General features: G+C 40.6%; 1 protein-coding gene across 4 annotated transcripts in view; it reads left to right on the forward strand.

The window, feature by feature from the left end:
* trps1 (trichorhinophalangeal syndrome I) overlaps positions 1–24609 on the forward strand; it is a 117907-nt gene that overhangs the window by 49330 nt on the left and 43968 nt on the right. For all 4 annotated transcript variants that reach the window (XM_031296178.2, XM_031296179.2, XM_031296180.2 and 1 more), the window contains exons 3-9: positions 5651–6373; positions 6721–6836; positions 12398–13010; positions 13362–13576; positions 14044–14254; positions 14367–14607; positions 19588–20395. In XM_031296178.2, the coding sequence (XP_031152038.1) occupies positions 5651–6373; positions 6721–6836; positions 12398–13010; positions 13362–13576; positions 14044–14254; positions 14367–14607; positions 19588–20395 (2927 nt within the window). The remainder of the gene's footprint in view (positions 1–5650; positions 6374–6720; positions 6837–12397; positions 13011–13361; positions 13577–14043; positions 14255–14366; positions 14608–19587; positions 20396–24609) is intronic.

Here is a 24609-nt window from a genome sequence, read left to right on the forward strand (position 1 = left end):
TATATATATAATGATTACCCATTAATCATTTCAGCATTTTTCAAGCAGAAATGCAAACATACAAATATTTGGTGGTTCCAGCTTCTACAATGTGAGAATTTGATGCCTTTCCCTGTCTTACATTTTAGTAAGCAGAATATCTTTGGACTTTTGTCAAACCAAACAAGCAATTTAAAGTCATAGACTTTGGTTTGACAAAATTGTGATGGACATTTTCTCATTTTGGTCTTTTTGTTTCAGTAAATAATTGAACATTTAAATCATTGTTAGTTGCAGCCCTTAATGACTGGTTGATAAGTACTCTTTCATATTAACTCCATCTAGCATACTGTACCAAATCTGAAAGTGATCAGAAGTCTTCAAAATCATCAGATGCTGAAACACATGTTAGATACAGTACATGTTGCTGAAAATGCAGTACGAACGGTCATCTTACAGGTCATATAAATATTAAAGATATATTTTGCTGATTTAAATCTAGCACAGTCAATTTGTTCTCACATTAATCCAGCTAATTAAAGTATTTTGTACTTGTAGAGAGTCCATTTAATGTATTCAGTGTGCCTTTTGTCACAGCTCGCCCCCACATGTCCACACATACTCACTCACTGTCAATGGTTTTCTATCTATAAGGTTTTCCATCACCTTAAAAAGGAATTCAGAACACGACATCTGCGAAAGAATTGTTTTACTATTATATTAGTCAACATAAACCAGTGCTCAGTGGGGGTTGCAGAACCAGCCATTATCCTGCACGTTGTTCGGGGGGCTACCAGCTGGAGGGCTGACCTGATGTACAACTCCATCTTAAAGTTTCGGACAAATTAGACCCAAAATGTGCTAGGATCTGTTGAAAATATAAGATTATTTTTTCTTGTTCTGCAGTAACTTTGAAGAATGTGAAAAGGTTTATGAAATGCCCCTCTCCAGTAGCACGAGTGTGGCTAATAAATACCGTGCTGTTTCTGTTGGCAGAACTAAAACTAACTTTGGAGATTAGGGCAAGTTTTAAAGTGAATGTTATAATAGTCATCCACTTATTGGGTTTGCTTATTAGTATGTGGAGCTCATCTGCTCTTTGCCTCGTGCCTTTTTCTCTCCTTCTGCACTCCCTTCCTTTGCTCCTTTTTCAGTTTATCCATTTCCCCAGATGACCTCTCTTCTTCTTTTTTTAAATGAAGGAAATATATTCTCCCCTCCACACTCCTTCCCTCCTTCCATTTACCATCTTTGTTTTTTATTTTATTAATGAATTCCTTACTTTCTTACTCCCTTCTCTCTTCCTTCCTCTCTTAACCATCCTCCTCCTTAGTGTATCTCTCTGTTTATTTATTTATCTATCTGTCATCACTTCTATCTATCGTTTCAACAATGAATCAAAGGAAGAGAGATGGCAGCACAAGAAAAAAGTAAGGACAGATGAAATGTAGGAACAAAGACTGGGGACAATAATATGAAGAGACAGAATGACGCAGGCTGAGAAACAGAAAGAAAAGCTTGAGAGAGATCTCTGTGTAACAAGACCTTGCCTTTAGCATTATTTCTTCATATGCTGCACATTAATCCTTTGTTTATGAAAGATGGAGATGCCAACTACAGCTGTCCCACGGGGAGGGGAAGAACAGAGCTATCTGAAGGCAGCAGAACGAATATGTGACTGTGTTAGGATTCGGTATCAAACCCATCCATTACAGTGACTTCATAATATGCATTTAGAGAATGAGCTTGGAGTCACTGGATGATGACGGTTTAGATGTACTGGTAATCTATTTTTTCCATTAGAGACTTAACTTTGTTCTCCAACTGAAAAAGACTTGATTTCTCGAGTTATATTATTTTTAGTGGTGTTCTGTGTCAATTCTGTACTCATCTTGTGGTTGTGTAAATGTTACATGAAATGCAAAGACCCTTTTTTGTGCATGACAAACAATGGTAGTGGTTAAACATCCACTGTGCTGAAATGATTACTCAATTGCTGGAGAATTAATGCCCACCATTTTTTAAATCCGCTAATTGTTTTAAGTAGTGTACGATACTGTGCTCATCTACTCATATTCATAATGCATCACTGCATATTACACTAGTTTGTATTACACTTTAATGTGACGTTAATGTTAACTTAGCTAACAGCTAGCTAAAACGCTGCCTTAAGTGTGGCTGTATTTCACTCGAAAATATTCCAACACCGAGAGACGTGCAACATTCTGAATCTAAACACAGCCCGGTAGCCTTTTTCATGGGCACTGTCAGAGATGTTGGAGAAAACAAAAGAACTGGAAAATCCTCCGGCTTTCCTTCAAGACCTGAAGTTTTAAGATATTAATCAAGCCCTAACATCAAACATTTGCTGGTTACAGCTTCTCAAAATCGAGTTTTTGTTGTTCTCATGTGAGTATCTTTGAGTTTTTGGTCAGACAAAACAAGCAATTTTAAGACGTCATTTCAGGCTCATGGCAATTGTGATTTCACTAGTTTCTGATATTTTATGGACTCAATGATGTATGGATGAACGACTATGAACGATTATTTGATAATGAAAATATTTGTTTCTTGCAGCCCCCACACAGCTGATAGTCGTTTTGGTTTTAATAGTACCAAGCTGAAAGCAACATGAGTGAGATCAAAGCTTGTTGCCGGGATGATTTACAGAGAAACTGTGATAAAATTCACCAAGCTGCATTAAAAAAAGTAACTTACATATGACTCAATCAAAATTCTCCAAAATAGTTCCCCATACCTTGGCCAGGTATGTGACATATACTACAAAAACATCCCACACCCCTCTCGGTACTTCCTTCAACGGATGTCTTGGAGTGATTATTGGCAATTCCAGATAAAACCCTCACTTGCATTGGGGCTAATTGTAGTTGATGGAAATGATTAACTGTCACATTTATCCTCTCTGTGGTATTGGGGCCATTGTGGTGTGTGAGGGGCTAATTGTAGCTAGTAGCAGTAGTTGTTATGCGGTATGTGTTGTGGTGGGTTGTACCTAATTGTAGTTGATAGTAATGGTTTCAGTCTGTGTATACAGCCTGAAGCATACAAAGGCTGTACTGCGACACACACACACACACACACACACACACACAGTAAACAGACACATATGGTACAGCCTCTTAACACACACCTCTTCTTCTTGCCGACATCTTGGAGCATGACGTATGCAAATGAACATGTGAGGCCAATGTAAGTAAATAATAGATGGACAATATCTCTCTTACAAATTCCTGTTTAGTTCACCAAAACCATGCATCATTTTCTTATTATCGCTTTGATGAACTTCTTAAGTCCCCACTGAAATCATATGGGGCAGATGGAAACGCAGTTAGGTCAGTCAGTGCTTCTTAGGTCGGGATTTCAGCTTCATTGCTTTACCACAACGATCTGTAGTTTTCCACTGTGTGTGAGTGAATGATGAATTCTGACTGGGTGTGGTGAACATCAGATGAGATTTTCCTCTGCTCCCTACACACACACACACACACACACACACACACACACAAACACACACACACACTGAGTGCCAGGGCTGGTCTAGGCGTGGGCCCTTTCAGACATAAATTGCTTTATTTTAATAGTTGTATGGTAGAGAAAGAGGGAAAAAAGGTAAAATACTAGAAAGGCCATAGAGAGAAAATTGGATTGAACAAAGAAGGCAGCCCTCTCTCTGTCATTTATCTTCTCTTCTTTTGTGTTTGTGTGTGTTTTCCCTTTTCTTCCTAATCCGCAAGATTGCATTGCAGTGTTGTTAAAATATGGTCCTTTTTAATATGTTTATGTTCATCTCCATGTGTTTGTTTGTGGTTGTGTGATTATGTTTTCAACTACATTCCCTTGTACTTGTCTTTCTTTAGAAGTGTGTTTCTGTGTTTCTCTCATGCTTTAACTGTTTGCAGTTTACTATCAGTAAATAACAAGCGTTTATCTCTCACACTAACAGAGTTAGTCACAGGGTCGCACGCATGCTTTCTCGCTTCCACACACACACACACACACACACACACACACACACACACACACACACACACACACACACACACACACACACACACACACACACACACACACACACACACACACACACACACACACACACACACAGTGTCTTCCCCCCCTCATATTGCATTGATCTAAAAGTGATCAGTTGTTGGCGTCTATCAGGCATCTTTTGGGTTTGACTGTGTTTATTACCGAACACGCACACACGCACCACGCACGCACGCACACACACACACACACACACACACCCACACACACACACACACACACACACACACACACACACACCCACACACACACACACACACACACACACACACACACAGGTCCATGGGTTGACTGTGTTTACGACTGAATATGAACTGAACGACCACAAATAAACACGCGCACACACATGCTCGGAAAACACTCAAGCAGTATCTCTCTGTCATGACTGTAGTGAACAGAACGACCACAATTGTTCTCTTTTCAAACAACAGAAACATTATGGTTTAACATAAAACACATGGTTGGTTATTTGATGGCATTGTATAGTGATTATAAGGAAGGGAGGGGTGGGATAGTGGGAAAAGGGGGACAACAGAGGAAGGGAGAGGGCAGGAACAGAGAGAAAAAATGTAATGATGGAATTACTTAATTATTGTAGAAATAATTCTTGCATGTGAGAGAGGGCAATAGAGAATAGAAACATGGCTGAAATACAAGGTAAATGGCTTTTTTTGCTTGATAGAGAGTAAGATGGAATTTGAAATTAGAAAGAAAAGCAGACAAAAAGAGAATAAAGAAGAGGAAGGAAACTGAAGGCCAGGAGGTGACACAGATAGAGCAAGAGAGACAGTGAGAGATGAGAAAAAGAGAATTGGGGAGCCAGAAAATGAATGAAAGGCACGCAGAAAGAGATGCAAGAAAGAAAGAGAAATTTGGAGTGCTGGAGGGGATGAATTGCAGTCTGCCACCTCCCTCATCCATCTTTCTGATATGGTGTGTGGTTTGATGTGGTTGTCTGTGTGTCTGTTGGCCATTCTCCCTGTCTCTCTCTCTTCTCTCTGTCTCCCCCATTTCTGCCTCACCCTCTCTCTACCACCCCTCCCTCTCAGTCTCTCTGATATGGTTTGGGTTTTGATGTGGTTATGCGTTGAAGATTCTCACGGATGGTTTCCATAACGATAAAAAGATTCACTCCCTGGTTTAAGAAGGAAAACCAGGCAAAAAGTGGCACTTAAGGATGCAACAAACATCCCAACACACACCCCTGAAAAATCTCTCCCAGCTGAGATGTTTCTGATTTGCTGGGGCTGTTTTTCTTTGACGAGGTTTGTGGTTGAGGATCGTCACAGATTTCAGCGTTCAAAGAAGTTTGTAAATTGAATCAAAGCTATTCTGTACACATACATCATTGTCAGAAAATTGTATTTGTGTGCGTGCAATCCACAGTATAATGTTTTTTTGTTTGTTTATTGAGTCCTGTAGACACCTTGTATCTCTTAGTGTATTGATTTCAAGGGATTATCAAAATCTGCTTGATATTTTATTCCCTCAGTTCTTTCATGTATGCGTAAACAATACAGTCTACATGCTTTAGTTAAAAAAAGAAGAAATAAAGAAATAACTTTTTCGGTCTCTCTCCCTGTCTCTTTTCATTTTTCAGAGATGGTGAGGAAGAAGAATCCCCCTATCCGGAGTGTGGGAGGTGAGGAGGAGGAGGAAGAAGAGGGGAGGAAGCCGGCAGGAGAAGAGGAAGAGGAGGGAGAGGAGGAGGGGAGAGTGGGAGCAGAGGCCGAACGAATAAACCGACCATCTGAACCCGAATCCTCCGACCGGATCAGAGGAGATGAGGAGCCGGAGGAGGAGGAGGAGGAGGAGGAGGAGGGAGAAAGCGAGTGTGTGTCCTCATCTGTGTCTCCCTCATCAGTTGGTGAGCGCTACACCAATGAGGGGAGAGGGGGAAGGAGAGCAGGTGGGGGGAGAGCCAAACAAGGAGAAGCGGCGTTGACAGACAGACCCGAGAGCCAGTCGGAACCTGAGGATGGAGAGAAGGGGGCAGGGGAAGGAGAGAGGAGCGAAAGAGACAGAGGGAAGGCCGATTATCTCACGGCTCCTCTCCTCTCTGCTCCCCTCCTCCCTCCCAGACAGGAAGGAGGGGAGGAGTCCACAACTGACACCCCTCCACTTTCCTCCAGCCCCTCTCCTAAACTCCAGGACTTCAAGTGCAACGTGTGCGGTTACGGTTACTATGGCAACGACCCCGCTGACCTGGTGAAGCACTTTAGGAAGTATCACCTGGGTCTGCACAACCGCACACGGCAGGATGCTGCCCTCGACACACACATCCTGGCACTCCACAACATGGCTCCCCAACACACTCCTCTAGGTAACTCCAGCTCCCTGCTCCATGTGTTTGACTGGTGTTGATGCTTATTGTATAAAGCAGCTTTAAATGGAAAATAACATGGACTTATTAACATACAAACTTATGAACTCCTGTTTCATTACATTGTAAAGGCACTATACGATTTTGATTTTGTAAAGTTTGTTTTTCAGTATGCTTCTAGGTGCACCAGTTTCTTGCAACAATGACTTGTTGATTATTTGTCTAAAAGGTTTCCTTCTTCTCAGAAGTCAGACATGTCCTTAGATTTGTGTGCCTCTGGCAGTCTGACCTCCTCTTTGTTTATGTGTTTCTACAAGTCTGACCCCTCTTTTTGCTTCTGCTCCCAGATATACAAGCAGGACAGGGGCAGAGGAACCAAGCCAAAGAGTTGGGGAAAACAAGACCAGATATGCACATTCAACAGCACAGGACAGTCATGATGAATGGCACGTATGACGTACAGGTAAGCATGTGCCACAGTTAAATAGAGATGAGTCGATTGTACATACTGTACGTGATGATGCCTAACTTCTTTTCACAAAGAAATACATTTCATTCACATGCTAAAAATGCATATGTACCTGTAGAAATAGACCACAAAACCTGTGTAAACAAAGAAGCAGAAATAATGCCACCTCCACAATGAGTAACAAGTAAACACAAAGTTAAAAAAAGAAAAGAAAACTCACACAAAAACATAGAAGCAATGAATAAACTAAAGCCGCACAGTGCCTCTTGTGGTGTGACAGCATTGAATTAATTAGATGGAAGGTAAAGCGGCCAATGAGTGGCGCGACGGCTTAAGTAAAAATTTGGTTTGTAACTTCCTGTTGTTACCTCCTCAGTCCAATAAAAAGCCTGCAATGTTTGAGCCAATGCCCCTTTTCAAAATCCTTTTTACTTACAGTGGCTGCAAACAGCTTCTGTAGTGATTGGAGTGGACGGTCGAGGGAAGCCAAAAGGACATTAAAAAAAACGGACAGTACTTATACAATTTAATTATTAAATGTTTTTCATATTTGGGGACTTTGTCAAAAATGATTCAGTATATTGATTATACACTAACATTAACTGGATAGAAGTAATGTTTGTGAACAAAGAAATCAGTGCAGATTACTTTGTTGTAAACTTTGTTTTTGAATAAAAACTTGCATAAAAAGACGTAGGTTGCAGTATTCACATTGCAACAGGAAGCATCCTGACACACTGATTCAGTTAACAATTCACTATAAGAATCCCTTGTTGTCATAAATCTGCATTTTGAGGCCCATAACTGAACCGAGTAATTTATTGGGGCGAACAATCTGCAACTGATTTGTAACATAGGGTGTGTGTGATTTGGACAGTGAGGCATTGTGGTGCACATAATACATTTTATAGACTGGCATATGGATAGACAGACACAGAAAGGGAGAAAAATAGGGCACCTGGCAAACAGGCCGCACACGTGTACATGCGTGCTAGAGCACACGCACACACAGACAGGAACACAGTCTGCTTCACAAATCACTTACAGGCACTGTATGCATAATAATAATAATAATAATAATAATAATAATAATAATAATAATAATAATAATAATGTACTTTTATTTGTCCCCTTGGGAAAACATTTTTTTTTAAATTCTGTTGTTATTTTTCTTGATTTACACACACACATGTATCAAATTTGAAGAGATGTCAGAATGATGGGTCACCGCAGCACAGCGCCCCGAGCAGTTAGGCGTTCAGTGCCTTTCTCAATGGCACTTTGGCAGTGCCCAGGAGGGCACACTCCATACCGGCTCTGTCCAGGACTTAAATCTGCTACCCTCCGGTTTCACCCCAGTGTTTTTAATAATGGCTAATAAATGCATATCCTGCCCTAATATTCAGTGCTCAATTTGTAAAAGAAATGTAACAAGGTGGGAGCTACTTTTAACCTTCAGGTGCAATTCATAATTTCTTCAAGATAAATGTTGTTCATATACTTAAAGGTGATTTTACCTTGTAATTATACTCCATCAAACCACATTAAAAAGTCAGATGTAATTTGCCCCTGCAGCCTGGGTATCAACTGAGCAGACAATCAGTTTGAGGATAAAAAATGTTTTCAATATTTTAGTTATATTTAAGGGGTACTAATCAGTGAAATCAACAGCTGTAGACTTTGGTTAGAATGAAAACCTGCAAAGTCTCTGCTTAACATTGTACACAGTTAACTGTCCCTGTTGTAGTAGACATTAAAGCCTGAGACACAAGTATTAACATGTCAGCTATATTTGCTATGAAACTGGCATTATAAAGAATGCATACATATTATGTATTGCCTTATTCAAACTCTTGCAGATCTTCTTAAGCTACTTTATAAAAAAAAGGATATATTCACTGTAGCTTTGATCTTTGAAATCCACATTCAGAAGCAAATCCCTTTTTTAAACAAACATTTAATGACAGTATTTAACATCATATTTTTGTAAGGCAGCAGAATGGGCAGTTTTTTTAGTTTGAAATGAACTTTCATTTGCTAAAATAGTGAGAACTGGAAGTGTCTGGCAGACAAACATCAATCAGATAATCACTCGTAAATCAGATGGTCATGAGGAGACATTGAGATGCTCTAATGTAGCAGGAAAATTAATTGTAGACTTAGTGGACACTTTATTGTCCCTCATCAAATTGAATTAATCTGTAATAGTTAAAGAGTTGATATTAAGGATCAAGGATTAAGACTTTGGGTGTGCGTGAACAGTAGGGATTTGTCTGAAAGGTTTAAACAAGATGATCTAATAAACGCGCGTGTGTATGTGTGTGTGTGTGTGTGTGTGTGTGTGTGTGTGTGCGCGCGCGAATAGTCAAGGAGTTTCATTTCGCTTAAACCAGGAGTCTGTAATGGCCATAAGTCACGTAATGGACACAGAAACACACATACACACAGTAGTCACACACACACACACACACACACACACAGACAGAGTCAGAAATAGAAAATCCAGTGGGCTTAAGTCGTCATTATGAAGAAAAAGTGAAAGTATAAGAAAAAAAAAACGAATGAAAGGGGTCTCTATTCTCTCCATTCCTTGCTCTCCTTTTCTCTCTCCCGCCCACGTTTGGAAAATTCCATGTTGTCATTTGCTAAGGCGAGATGCCCTGTCAACCAATGACATTGCGGGAAAAGAGACTGGGAGGAGAGAGATAGGGGAGAGAAGGAAGGAGTGAAAGAGATGGAGGAGGAAAGTGGAGAAGGGAGTGGAAGAGACAGAGAGAAAGGCTTTGAAACCACTAGTTATAATCGGCTGTTAGGCAGTGTAATGAAACAGTTCTCCATTTGTCTCTCTCATCATTTATCTTTGTCTTTCCTTCACCTTCTCCTCAGCTCTGTTTTTTTTCTTTGCTCACTCTTTCTTACTGTAATTCTCTTTTTTCTGTCTCACTTCTCAATTTGCTTTTCATCCATCTCTCACCTCTTTCTGTTCCCTGAGTATCACACTTTTCCCTCAATGTGTCCCAATTGTCCTCTGCCTCTTTTCTCTCTCTCTTTGCCTCTCCCTCTCATGTTCCCCTTTGTGTCTTTCTGTCCATTCTGCTTGCTGTAATGACTTGATGTCTGGCTCTTTCTAATTGCCTGGGCAGGGTCTTTGGGACGTGATGATTGCATGATTGCTTTTGTGAGATCACAGACACTAATAGTTCTCATTTAGCCTTCTGAATTTATTCTAAAATGTACCATCTCACATTTGTAGTTTTTTCTTTTTATATTACTTTTCTTGACTTTTTTGTAGCATGTATAAATGTTTTGTGTTCATCTTGACCACGTTTTCATTGCAAGAAAGGAAACAAATTAATTTTCACAGTGTTATTCTCCAAAAAGTACAAAATGATGACCTGGATGACAATAATTAATTAATACATTTATTATGGGAATACATTCATGTTTTAGAGTTGAAAATACAACAAAATGTATACAATATTTTGATAATTATGACTGAAATCAAAATGCATGCTTATCAACATTTGCACAGTAAAAATCAAGTTAAATGCCCTTATATGAAAAATGATAAAACCATACATCTTTGCTCACCAGTTGCATACCGTTTTTGCCAAACTTCCATTACAAGACAGTCAGCATGAAACCACAGATCCGTAAAGAGACAAATCTATATTGTACAGTAGTAAGTCTAATGTCAGTGTAAGACTTGCCAGGTTGTCTGCTCACCAGTAGAGCCAGCAGCATACTATAATCTCCTGCAGTCAAGGGACTAACCTAATAAAAAACAGACGAGTGTCAGGTTGCTTGCTCTGTAAAGCAAAATCTTGGCCTAATACGGATACTACAGTAGAGTCTGATGTTATTGGTCAGTTAGTTAGAGTTTGAGCAGTGTTGTAATTGTCTACAGTTACATATAGTGATTGATATTGATGATTGAAAATGATTGATTGGTGGCTGGGTTAGCTCAGTTCAGTCCCTCCAGGATTTCGTGGCCTTTTTTTGAGATTGTTGCAGCCCAAAATGCCAGATTTTGTGGAAGCTTTTGTAAAACAATTGCGATAAAAGTTGCAATGTCTTTTGTGTTTTTGTTGCAATGAAGTTGCGAGAGACAGTGAAAGTTGCAAAAAAAAAGATTTTTTTTTTTTGTAACCTTACCAAAAAGGCTCAGGATGCTGCAAATGTTGGTATAATATGAAAATGGCTGATAAAAAATAATAATTTATTGAATGAATCAAATTTGAACATATATGTCAGTAGCTTGTTGATCTTTACATTGTTAGTTAATTTTCTATCCTGGCTTGGGCTGGGACACACATTCATACGCTTTGATAAAGTACTTACTGGACTTTAACTTATCATTGCACTTACAATAACGAGCGTAGCTGTCCTCAATTTAGGTCATCGTGTACGTCTCATCTCCGGTTTTTCCTGCATCCACGTGTGTGTTTGTGTGTGTGCGTGTGTGTGTGTGTGTGTGTGTGTGTGTGTGTGTGTGTGTGTGTGTGTGTGTGTGCGTGCGTGCGTGCGTGCGTGCGTGCGTGCGTGCGTGTGCGTGCGTGCGTGCGTCAGACGTGGGGGGAACTGAGCAGCCCCGCCCTTTGCAGAGAGCTGACAGGATTGAAACAGCAGCAGCTTTCAGCGACTTTAGAGTGAAAAAACGTCACAGCGTACATTGATGTTAAAATGTATACAGGTTGGCAGGACGGTCTGAAATGTTTTGCACGGTCTTTCGCTGTATGTTTTGTTGGTAAATGTGAGATGTTTGAGTCACACACAGTCTTCATATCAGAAACAAGGAAATGAATTTGGCAACCTACATGTGTTGCATCAACCCGTTCTCACTCCCGCTTGGTCAGTGGCTCTCAGAGTCACATACTGATACAAAGTCTGGCACATGGGACTGCTGTGATTGGTTGACTCCGGTTATTGGTCAAATTTGCGGAAAAGTTGCGGTGATTGGTCAAAATTACGAGTCGCACCAAATTCACGGTGATTGGTTGATTTTGCGTGAATTGTTGCAATCGCGAAATCCGGGAGGGACTGTCAGTTGGTAGAGCAGGCGCACATATATAGAGGTTTACTCCTCGACGCAGTGGCCGCAGGTTCGACTCCGACCTGCGGCCCTTTGCTGCATGTCATTCCCCTTCTCTTTCCCCTCCTCATGTCTTCATCTGTCCTGTGGAATTAAAAGCCTAAAATGCCCCCAAAAAATAATCTTTACAAAGAAAATGATTGATTGCCTTTGTTGTGAGCTTAAGTACTAAGCTCACAACATGTTGATAAGAGCAGCTGAAGTATGGATTTCCATATTTGCAGAAGCACAGCTCTGTGTTTCGAAGGCTCATATTACCTTAAACCTTAAATATCTGCTGCATAGGAATGATGAATTTATTACTGGTTATTAACATTGGTGTTGCCGAGTCATGTCATGTCATCTTTCAAGTTTAAATCATATGTATGACTGTATGATACACAGAGATTGATTTTAATCCTGATTTAACAAAATCTTTTTCGTCTTCTACGTCTTTTCCCCTCTCTTTTCTGCTTGACAACAGGTGATGCTGGGTGGCACGCTAATTGGGATTGGCCGGAAGACCTCTGATTGCCAGGGGAATACGAAGTACTTTCGCTGCAAATTCTGCAACTTCACCTACATGGGCAGTAACTCCCTAGAACTTGAACAACACTTTGTGTCCTCGCATCCAAATAAAGTCAAAACTCCACCATCCACACCCCTGCTGGCCACCAATAACCTGGCAACACACGACAACCAGGGGAAGGGGAGGAGTCAAATCCTAGATGGGGCTGAGCGAGTCGCTGTGAGAGCGGAAGACGATTCCTTGGTCGGCTACTCCATCCCAGTCAGGGCGTGTTCAGATTCGTCAAGCTGGACAGGGGAGCCGGGTCGAGATGCTGTGCAGACATATTATTGGTGTAAATTCTGTAACTGGAGTTGTGAGTGGTCAGGGGGCTCGGTGAAGCTTTTAGAGCACTATGAACAAAGACATAGAATGAGCACGGGAGGTACTATGAGCCCCAGCAACTCTAATCCTGGGGGGATGGACAGAGAGAGGGAGAGAGGAGGGAGAAGAGAAGGAGAAGAACGAGGCTACATGACATCCAAAAGCCGCAAAGATCTATCATCCAACCCATCCAGCACCAGCCAAGGTAATGAAATGGGAAGTATGGTTAAATGGGGTTGTGAATTGCTTTATGTGTTTTCAGTTGAAGGTGGCTACTTTTATGAAGCACAAGAGTGTCATAGCATTAAATAACAGTCTAAAATGTCTAGTTCTTCTAGTACTATGATGCTCTTCCTAGACACTCTGACACTGGTCACTTTTACTTTTTTGCTGTTAAAATTACTACAAAACTGCTTGACCCCCTGCTTTTTTATCGTTTATAGTGCTTTAAACTACTTGACCCTCGTTTGTTGAATTTCTGACATACTTTTGTTGTTCTTCTCCAAGACCCAAAAAGTTTTATTTAACAGACCTTTGCTCTGTTTTCTGCTCCCAGGAGACCCAAACAGCAGTGATTCAGAAGCAGTCGTGACCAGTTATAACTGTCAGTTGTGCGATTTCCGGTACTCGATGGCCCATAGTGCAGATGTGATCGTAGTAGCACCGTTACTACTGCACTACCAGCACAACCACTCCATCCACCGATGCTGCATTCAGCACTGCATGTATTGTCCACAGGGGCTCTGTCAGCCACATAAACACCTGGGGGAGGTGAGATGAATAAAATATTGAAATGTTTATTTGCTTGGTGCATTGGTGTTTTGTGAGCTGTTTTGTAAGCACAAGAAAATAAAACGTAATATATGAGCAAGTGTAAAGTTAATTGTTCCATTTTCCGGCCTAGTTAAAAATTCCCTTGGTTCCCCCTAATCCACCCACGCACAGTCCCCACCCTCCTTTGTGCCAGCTGCCAAACAGTGCCGTTGCAGCTGTCAAAAATGCAAAAAGGATGGTTTACAGCCCAAAATTTGGGGGTTGCATCATTCAGTTAATGATATACATTTACACTGGTAACAGGTGAGATCACCGGCATAGACAAAAACACAATCATATCACAACAGAAGAAAACTCCTCTAAGCCTAAATTCACCTCATAATGCACAGTTTTGTCAGTAATAACGAAAGCATGCAAAGATCCATGCTGCTCCTCACCAAACTTTGTCTGATTCTTCTCAATAGGTGTCTCACCCCTTTGCTTGTCGGAGGCCCACCTGCCCTAAATGCTGTTCCAAGTTTCCTCCGTCCACCAAGCAGCAGGACACCATCGGATCGAAACCTGCTACCGCCACCTCACCTAGCATGACCCCTCCTAATCCTAGAGGGGACCCCGGGGTGATTTCGGGATCAACTTTTCGCCCTTATGACCCTGCCCATCCTGTTGTCACACAAGGTATACAGAGGCATCCCTCATCTGGCATATTTTGTCAGAATATTGTCAATATGTTCAACATTTTCACCCTTTGTTTCTTGCTCCTGATTTCGCCCTGTTTTTCTGATCCCAGGCGTCACCCACTTGTGTGACCAGTGTGCGTTTGCTACCACCGACATTGACGTGTTGCTCCAGCACTACGAAAGCTGCCACACCCTGATTAACCTAAAGGGGGCAGCGCCACATGTCAAGGCTGAGGAAGAGGTTGGGGGAGACAAGGAAGGGGGGAGAGGAGGTGGAGGAGAGAGGGAGTACTCTTGTACAAAGTGTCACTTCATCACGGAAGTGGAAGAAGAGATTTTTAGACACTACAGGTACGAGCGAGATGGAATTAGAGAACATTGATTAAATACTATTAATGATTATTATTAAATGTTATATATTATTCCACATAATACAGTGTTTTTCTTCCACAGGGTTGATTCTTAGACATGAAAGGGTATTAATAAGCTGTAAAGATACATAGGAAGTCTACATAAGAACTCATAAGTACAGTGTAAACAAAATATTAATAGGAATATGTTTGTATGTTTTTAGAAGACTAACAGTGGCCCATTGAGTTTGCCACCTTTTCTAAAACTACTGATTCTGTGTCATTCGTTCATGTATTCACTGAGTGACTGAATGTGGCACGTGATTGCGTCTTATTCAAAGAGTCAATATTCCAGTTAGATTCTATGACTAAATGTTCTAGTAACTGGATGACTGTGAGTATAGTTAGTCAGGAAGATGATAAAGTAGTGATTGTGCTGGGATCCTGTAATTCTCTTTTTCTTTTCAGCCAGTTAGCCATGACTGTCTGAGTACACTCATTTCCAGCAGCAAACCATTTATAAAACCATTTAGATCATTTAGACAGGTAGGTAGGTAGATGCACATTATTTGGCCAACACCTGGAAGCAACTCTCACAGCTTTGTCGTCTTTCGGTATCACATACCTGAGTATCACCATACTGTGATAAATTGGATTTAAAGAGACGGCACTTATAAGTTAAGACACATTGAGATTATTTCCCTTTTCCGGATACATATAAACTCAGTTTCTTTCTGCAGTTTTTCGGTCTCTGGAGCTCATCACTTATTTTGTCCATTTTTCCCATTTCAGGCTGTGATTTATGACATTGCCTGTTGTTAGGGCGATAATCGTGTACGTATCAGATACTGGCAGTTTGAAACTGATCGGGAGATGAAAGTGTGCTCTTGCACTACAAAGTCAGCACCAGGTCCCCTTACCTGCTGAGTTATCAATGACTTATTATAATCTTGGAATCAACTCTGAGACATGAAACTGTGAGAATCTGGTTTTGCTCCTTTGGAAAGTGGCCTTTCCATCATTACCTTTTTAAACTAATGCTGTCCTGTGAAACTACTCTGCTTTAAGCACGCTCCTATATGTTGTCATATTTTGAAACTACTACAAGTACAAGGCCTATGAAAGAGTTGAATCGATGCAGAACCAGAGATATATATTTTTATATAGAGTTTTCAAAACCTGCTGCCTATATTACGCACAATGCAACTTGCCCGGCTACATTTCAGTCAGAGATTAGGGTGTGTTATAGTAGTAGCGGCAAATGTAGCCTTGGTGGGCTACAGAGGCCAGATTACTTTTTTGTTTTCAAATTTATAGTTTTCAGTTTCTCCCTCTGGAGCCACAAAAGGCTTTTTACAACTTGTTTCACGTTTGCAGTATTACTCCCCAAGACTTGTAAACAGACTTTGATTCGTAAAATCTGTGGATATACTATATTTATGACTTGTCCTACTAGTATTGTTACTGACTATCCTTCCTAGAGCAGTTTTCTCCAAAGAGGATCAGCCTGTCAATATATAACCAGAGACTTACAGATTGGTTGTAAGTTCAACATATCAATGACAGATTTATTTCAGGGTGATAGCAGAGAGAAGAAGAAGAAGAAGATGGAGACAGAAGGGATGGAGTGACAGACAAAAAGGACAGTAAAAAGTAAAAAAAGAAGACAAGAGTCTGTAGAGGCAAGGAGAATAAAAGACAAAGAAACAGAGGGAGAAAGTGAGAGAAAGACAGAGAGAAGAGGGAGAGAGGGTGACTGAGCGAGAGGGAGAATGAGAGAGTGTGGAGGGGATTTAACAGTCCACTCACGTCCTTAACTAAATCTAATCCCTGCATCTCAGAGCTCAAATCAAATAAAACTGAAGTAAAGCCAGACATTTGTACACCACCACTAAAATCAACCGTTCAATGTTGAAGGATTACAATAGCAACTTTTACAAAACAGAATTCAGGATTATGTTATAGAACAGAGCGCTGTGGTGTTGGTGGGGGGGAGGAGGAAAGTTACCAGCTGAAACAAACTAATCAATCTCCTCTACAACTTCTACACCAAAACACTCTCACTGAGATTCTGACATTTCTAAGGCACAGGCACACACAGAACATGCATTATATAATTACAATGCTAGTATTTTTTGGCTATTATTTGAAAAGGTTCTTGGGCTTCAAAGTAACATGCAAAATGTGTGGTATACACAAATATAACATTTTATTATACTTTCTAAATGAAGCTTATTCTTAAACGTTTGGTATTGCAGAAATACTGCCATGCTCTGATTGCAATTATTGGCACTTGGTTTGTGTGTGTGTGTGTGTGTGTGTGTGTGTGTGTGTGTGTGTGGACTTGCTCTGTGCAGGTGTGTATTGACCTCACAGGATGTAGGGGTTGTGACCCTAAACATAGATTTGTTATTTGAAAGACTTTGTTGATATAGACCTGTTAGACTGTCAATGTAAGGTAGCACAAATGTGTGAGATCCGCAGGCTCTTTGCTCACATATCAAATGCATTTAGGTTGGCTGTCTTGGGACCAGTCACAGATTAAAAGTCTCTTATACCTATGAGGGAAGCAAACCAAATGTGAAGCTGCTTTTTTTTAATTTAACTATATTAAGTTAAATGTGTGCTTCCATAGACCACATAGTCCACTGCTGCAAAAGAAAAACCTTGAGAGAGAGTTTTGTACCAGACATAGACGTTAGCATTACATTACAAGTTCTTGACTTCACATGTTGCTAGGAGAGATATAAATGAGGACTTTTTGCTTTGCCCTGTTCATTGTTACACATATCTTATCTAGGGGATATAACATAACTTTCTTGGACAATTCTTCTCTTGTGGGTTATTTACTTTATCAACAGATCTTTTAAAATGCTTTCTCCACATTGCTTTACAAATAAATACCTCCAAGGGCAAAATTGTGTTTACCAATGAAGTCCTCATACTTTTGTGATGCCAGCTTACTATTCTCAAAGAAATAACTTTACTTTAATACTTTCTTGTCATAGGAAAAATGTAATTCACTGTATGTGAGACAGATGTAGCTGTTGACAGTGTTCAGGGTAAACACAGATTGGATCAGTACATGTGTAGAATGAATGATATAAACTTAATTTATCGTGTGTGTGTGTGTGTGTGTGTGTGTGTGTGTGTGTGTGTGTGCGCGCATGCGTGTGTGTGCGTCCGCATGTGCGTGTGGTGATGACAAACAGAGAGGCCACTGTGTCTGTTCAGCATCTGGAGACCTTTAAGTCCACTCGGTACAAGGTGTACTTTACTCACACACACATTTTCACAAATTTCTACAAATACCTAGACTACTTTGATCTGACCAAGATGCTGTTTAAAACCGTAACTTGAATCTGTCATTACCCAGGGAGTTTACTTTATTTAATAAAGGGCAATAGCAGATAATATACAGATAAAGAGTGAGGGAGTCAGAGGAGAGGCACATCTCTGCACTGCATTTATTTTAAATCTATACATTTTTTTTGTTTAAAACCTACATATCATTACCATTTCACTTCAATCATGCAAACAACATGTCAGATAAATGGCTTACAAATAAGAAAGGTAGTGTATGTGTTCTATGTACGGTATGTATACCTTAAAGTTTTGTTTTTGTTTTCTCCTGCATGCAAGAATTGTTATGGCAGGTCCCCAAGAACAACCCACATGCATGAGAGAGGCTAGAACAGAAAAATGATAATTCGATAGTCCTTAGATGTTTGCAATGAAATCTTTCGCATAAGTATTCCACTGACTGTTATTAAATAAACTCCCATTGAAGTGTGGCCGTAATGAGAATTCACCGGTGAGAAAACTCAAGCGAAAACAACAGCAGTGTCGAGCAAATTGCTGCTTTAGGGCGAGATGTGAGTGAAATAAGTGGAAAGAATGTTCATCCTATTTTCAGTCAAAGTTACACACCTGACTTATTTGCCGAATAATGGTCCAAATAAACTCCTACTTCTCATGCATGCCAGGTCTTTTCTGAAATAATTCAGATAGAAAGGTCTGAATTGTTATACTGTTATTTGTTTTCAAGAGCAAGAGTTTGTTTAAAGTTGACAGCAGAATCCATCAATGCAACAGTCAACATGTGATTTCCTCATTACAGACAAAATATAGTTGCTTGTTCTATTACACTTGTATTTGTGTATGTTTTGACAGCTACTAGTTAATATTTTCTCATATCCCTAAATATAAAACAGCTGCCCACAATGGGCCCACCAACAGCCATTGCAAACAAGAGTCCCTGTTCTTGGTATAGATGGCCGATTGATTTTGCTTGTTCAGAAGCATCTAAACTGTTTTCCGAGCCAGGAAAAACTCTGATGTTTCTGTCTCTGATGTATCGTGTATATTGCTGGTCAGTCTGGGCCTTGCCAACAGGAAATTAAGGTGGTTTGTTGATGGGGGATTCATTTCTTGTCATTCAGATTCATTTACATTCCTCACAGTCCTAAATCATTGTGATTTAGTAGAACACTGAGTCACTTTTTGGCCACGGGTTCGGTGAAACTCTACATGAGTGGTGGGAGGAAATCAGGCACAAATGCACTTTAAGTGCAATTTAGTAGATTCAGGGAGTGGATTTTCATCCAAATGAGATCAATGACAAACCTTTTTTGAATATCTGTCATATACAGCCCATTAAAAGCTGATAGACATGAATCCGTTTTACATTTTAAATCGATGGAAAGGATTCATTTTTTTTAAATCTTGATTCTTACGTTCTGTCTCATTGGTGTTACTGTTCTGACTTCAGAGTGACTCACTGTCACATTGAAGATCACCTTAATGACAAAATCAAATTTTCAAGAGGTATTGTCCAGACATGGTTTGAAAAACCTAAGAATACACTGTGTATATTTAAGCAGCAATAATGTATGATTGAGCTGATTCAAAAGGAAGTTTTATTCATTGTAATTTTTATTTGTGGATAATTTAGTCCCTGCTTTTTTCTCTCTCTCTGCAGGCGTGTCCACGCGTGTTGCCGTTGTCGACGCTGTGACTTCACAGCTCCTGATTCGTCAGCCCTCCTCGACCATTTTAACTCGGCCCACTGTCATGACTCCTCTCCCTCATTAAGCTCACTGACAACGACCTCCTTACCCACCTCACTGACGCCTTCATTAACATACTCAGCCAATGGCTGCTCAGCTCCCTCTACCTTAGCCATTAAAGAAGAAAGCAAGGGGGATCTTCGCCTCCTCTACTCCCTTGCACCGCCTGAGGGACTGTTGGCAGAAGGAGGCAGAGAAGAGGCAGGAGGGGTGGTAAAAAGTGAGGGAGGTGAGGAGAAAGAAAGAGAGCGGGAGAAAGGCTGGGTTCTTGGGGAGACAAGAGGACTAGGGGAAAGAGGAGGTGAGCAGGCCCACGGTTTGCTCTGGGTGCCCAAGGAGCGAATGGGACCCGAACGAGGAGTAGAAAGAGGAGCAGGAGGTGGAAGCCCCTCTCTTTTCTCCTCCCCTCTCTCATTGTCGTTTGTTTCAGCCAATCATGAGGCCTTGCAGCAGAAAAGAGGCGTAGCTTCGCCTAGCATGGTTTACCTGGGAGACACCAAGTCGTTTTTGGGAGACACCAAGTCGTTTTTGGGAGATACCAAGCTGTACGTCGGAGGAAGGCCAGGAGGAGCCTGTGCAGGTGGAGGCGGAGGGGAGAAACAGAGCCAGATGCCTCAGCAGTACACAGTAGGAGGAGGAGGAGGAGGAGGAGGGAGTAGCACTGGAGGAGGGCAGGAGAAAGGAGGAGCCGCTAAAGAGGAGTCACAATCCCTTCTACGGGTAAGGTGGAACATGTGCACATCCTCCTATTTCTCTCATTCTTAATATCCCTCTGCTTTTTTCGCTCTCATCTTTCTCCTTTGTCTAATTTACACCCTGGTTTTAGCTTTTAGCTCTGACTGTCTGGATGAAGGCCTTTGTAGCTCAATTTCTATAGCCAGATTCTACCTGCTTAGAGCAGAGTTATCAAAGTGCTTTCTTTAAATACACCTTCATCTTCATTTCCTTTGGATTACATGTGAAGTGGCGTCATGCAAAGAGCACCCACAATGAGATCTTATGCAGATTGACCTTGGCTAGCAAAGTGTGTACGAGCGTCCCCACGTGAGTGTTCATATCTCTGTGAGTTTTTGTCCATGTGCGTATGATTCCATGACATAATTTCCTCTCCCATAAGTTGTGTTCATTTTTTTTTTAATTAGATGTTAACTCACAACAGTGAGAAACGTGGCTGTTGCTACAGCAACAGGGAGGCAAACTGACAGTTCCCATGGTTACCACCTGTCAGTCAGTTCCTTCATCCTACTTTGCAGCCCACAATGCTTTTCACTTCACAGTGATGTCATGGACTGGTAGGAACAAACTGTGGTTTGCCTGTGCCGCAGAGCTTATTGGCTATGATCACATTAGATCAGAATAGACTGAACAGTGTGTGTGTGTGTGTGTGTGTGTGTGTGTGTGTGTGTGTGTGTGTGTGTGTGTGTGTGTGTGAGGTGTTGGCAGTAACTTGGCAGACTGGGCTGGGTGGGGCAGCAAGAGGTTAACTCATTATCGTGGGTGGGGCTGTGTGGGTCTAAGAGAGAGTGAGAGAGAGTGAGACAGAGAGAGAGACTGCATGCGTGTGAGAGAAAGGGAGGAAAATTGAGATGAAGATAGGGAGAGTCAGATGGAAATAAAAGGGTGTAGCAAAAAAAAGTTAACCCCTTAACATACAGCTTTCCCCTTTGTTCCCCTGTAACAAACAAGTTATACCATGTCCATTAGCGAGCTTTGTTGCCGTTTGTATTCATTGTGGACTGCCAGGCTAGCTGTTTCTACTTGCTTCCAGTCTTTATGATAGGCTAAGCTAACAATGTCCTGACTCTAGCTCTGTACTTAACACACAGACATTACATTGACTTTGATCCTCTCATCTAACTCCGGGAAAGTAAGCAAAGGGATATATTTCACTGTATCCTTTTCAGTCTGTACGAGCTTGTTCCAAACTCTTCATTGAAGCTATATAACATTTACCCTGAAGAAAACAGTCAAACTCAAATTGGCTGCAACATTCAATAAAATGGAAACTTTTACATTTCCCTGAAATTCAGATGGAAATATTTGCTGTCTTTGAAAGCTTTGGGATCTCCACTAAAGATTTATAATTTGGATGCACATCATGAGATTGTAATCAGTGGGTCAGTAATTTCCATGTCCGCTAGGGTCGACTACACATGTGAAGATATACTACGATATCTACCCTACGAAGAAAAAACCACATCCGTTGTCCATTACTTTTTTGGAATATTTCAGACCCTTCAGGACTTATTGCATTCATTGAGAGAGAAAATCGAAAAGAAGCCTTGTGAGTGTGTGAAGGTGAGAAGAAGATAGAGGGAGAGAGGGAGAGAAGGGACAAACAATTTAACAATGTATTAGAGGAGAAGCTGAACATGACTTTAATAGCTTCATAATAAATGGCCTTTGCTACTATCTTTCTCCCTCTCCTTCATCTCACTACAGAATATTTATTCTCAGTTTCCATGGCATGCACTGACACGTCTAACACGTGAATATACCCCACACACCCAAGGCTGAGGTTGACTCATCACTGGGCAGGGTAAGGGAGGGGCACTGATGCAAAGGATCATCTGAAATAGCTTACACACACATATTGCCACTTAAGGGCGACACACACAGACGTTTGGTTCAATTTAAATGCAGCCTTTGACGCAAGAGGGCAGAGTCTGAATTATAAAAGGTGAATCCACCCAAAATACAAATTGACTCTTTGTAAATGGCAATTGAAAAGTAGCAAGGGAGAATGACGAAGGAAGGGCTAAATAAAGAGCAATGATGGAAGGATGCAGCGAGTAGGTAGGTAGGGAGGAAGCGAAGGATTAAAAAGAGACTAAAACAGAAATAAATGGCCAAAGTCATATTTCATCTAAACACTGTTAAGTAAGTGTGTGTGTGTGTGTGTGTGTGTGTGTGTGTGTGTGTGTGTGTGTGTGTGTGTGTTTTTTGCACTTCTGTCTCCCGCATCCTCACTTGTTCTATTCTTCCCTGCATCGATCTGTCTCTCCCCTTTTTATTGTCATTCTTTTTCTTTCAGTTCCCTTCTTTTCTTAAAAGGACAACTCACCTGATACACAAATCGATACACACCTCACACACACAAAATATTTTACACATACACACACACACACACACACACACACACACACACACACAGTATCTAAGTTCTTAGTATTCTGGTATGGGAGGCTTTTTGCTTTGTATTGAGGAGAGAATATTTTCTTTTGAAAGGCCTGATCTATAATTGCTGCACAATGTTACCTTGTTAAGACATTGCCCCACTATGGGCTTTGTTTTCATAGTGATTTATTATATTAAAGTCAGTCTGTAGTCTGAAATTTTATTTTCTGACATTTTGACTAACTGCATGAGGCAAGGATGGAAAGCCTATGAGGTTTAGAGATTCAATTAAAGTAAAAGCTTGGTTAACGTTTTAGTTTATAAATGGAATGAAACAGACTTTGAGTAATGGTGGTTTTTCGAGTTAAGTTGGGCTGAGAAAGGTCCGCCTCTGAGCCAAACATGTAAACATATGTGAATCGACCCAAAACTTAGATCATCTAATAAATTCCAGATTGGGTTTTCAAAGGGAATTCCACCTCAAGGACAGCAGAGAAGAGTAGATAAATGGACACACGAAGGGAGAGGAAGGAATTGTGGATGTGACCTTACAAACACAGTATAATTGTGTTCATCTTATAATGCAATGCTGAAATGTGAACCTTTGGGGTTTTAAAAGTCCCATGACATTCAATTCCATTTGAGTGGAGAGACAGACCGAGATAATAGAGAGACGAATTGAGAGAGATAAACGGGAATGTGTGCTCTCAGCAGATCAGAGAAGAGTTTCATTAAAGTTTCTCTCGTTTACATTTCTGCCCGACGGAGCTAATTATGTTTAAAAGACACACAACACACACAGATACACACAGCTGTATTTCCATAAAGTTCTCATTACTTGTGCATTCTATTTCCCTTCTTCCCTCTTTCCTTGCATAAATTCATGCATGTCGGTGTACATGTGCATCTATGCGGCTTTGTGTGCTTTCCACTGCTTGTGTACTTACAGTAATTATGTGCGATGTGTTTGCATATGCATTCTCTCTGAGTGTGTTTTTGTGAGTGATTGTGTGTGTGTGTGTCTGTTTTGTAAGGAAATTAAAGCATGAATTGAACTTATTTTCCGTGCTGATAATTTAACATCACTTTATATCCGCTACAGGAAATTATGGAGCTTATGCTCAAGTCAGAGTGTGTTGTGTGTGTGTGTGTGTGTGTGTGTGTGTGTGTGTGTGTGTGTGTGTGTGTGTGTGTGTGTGTTCCTTAAGTGAACTGCTATGTTATCTGAATAATTTCTTTCTATTTCCTGGACCTTTTTGCCATTATTGTTTTTGCAGTCCCACTATAAAATCAAAAGATCTATCACTTCAAATTGCCTTTAATGTATAATGTTTTATACGGTTTCTTCTGTCGCCCTTATATATAGACCTTTATTACTTTTTAGTGAAAGTGAAAAGCCCCTTTAGTTAAGTGTTTTAAAGTAAAATATAGTGATAAAACTGATAAAAAAAATTTAAAAAAATGGTTCAAAGCCTGGCCCAGTTGATTGTTTTGACTGTAAAATATCCCACACCTTACAGATTTTAGTGTTATAAGTGTTTGTGTATGTGTTGATATTAAACTGAACTGAAACTTCTCAGACCATTTCATAATGTAGACAGTATACAATATGTGCTATTTATTCATCATTGAGAGTTCTTTTGGCCTTGGTTGCTTCATTTCTTAATTTGCTGATGTGGAAGATTTAGCTTAGACAGACTTGACAATGCTGGCAAGTTGTATGCCACTGACTGATGGGTATTGACTGCTCCAGCAGCCATTAAACATTAATACAGCAGTATGGTTGTGGGCAGTCAGAGCTCAAAGGAGCATTTTCT

The sequence above is a fragment of the Sander lucioperca genome, chromosome 16 (assembly GCF_008315115.2).
Source record: "Sander lucioperca isolate FBNREF2018 chromosome 16, SLUC_FBN_1.2, whole genome shotgun sequence".
NCBI lineage: Eukaryota > Metazoa > Chordata > Actinopteri > Perciformes > Percidae > Sander > Sander lucioperca.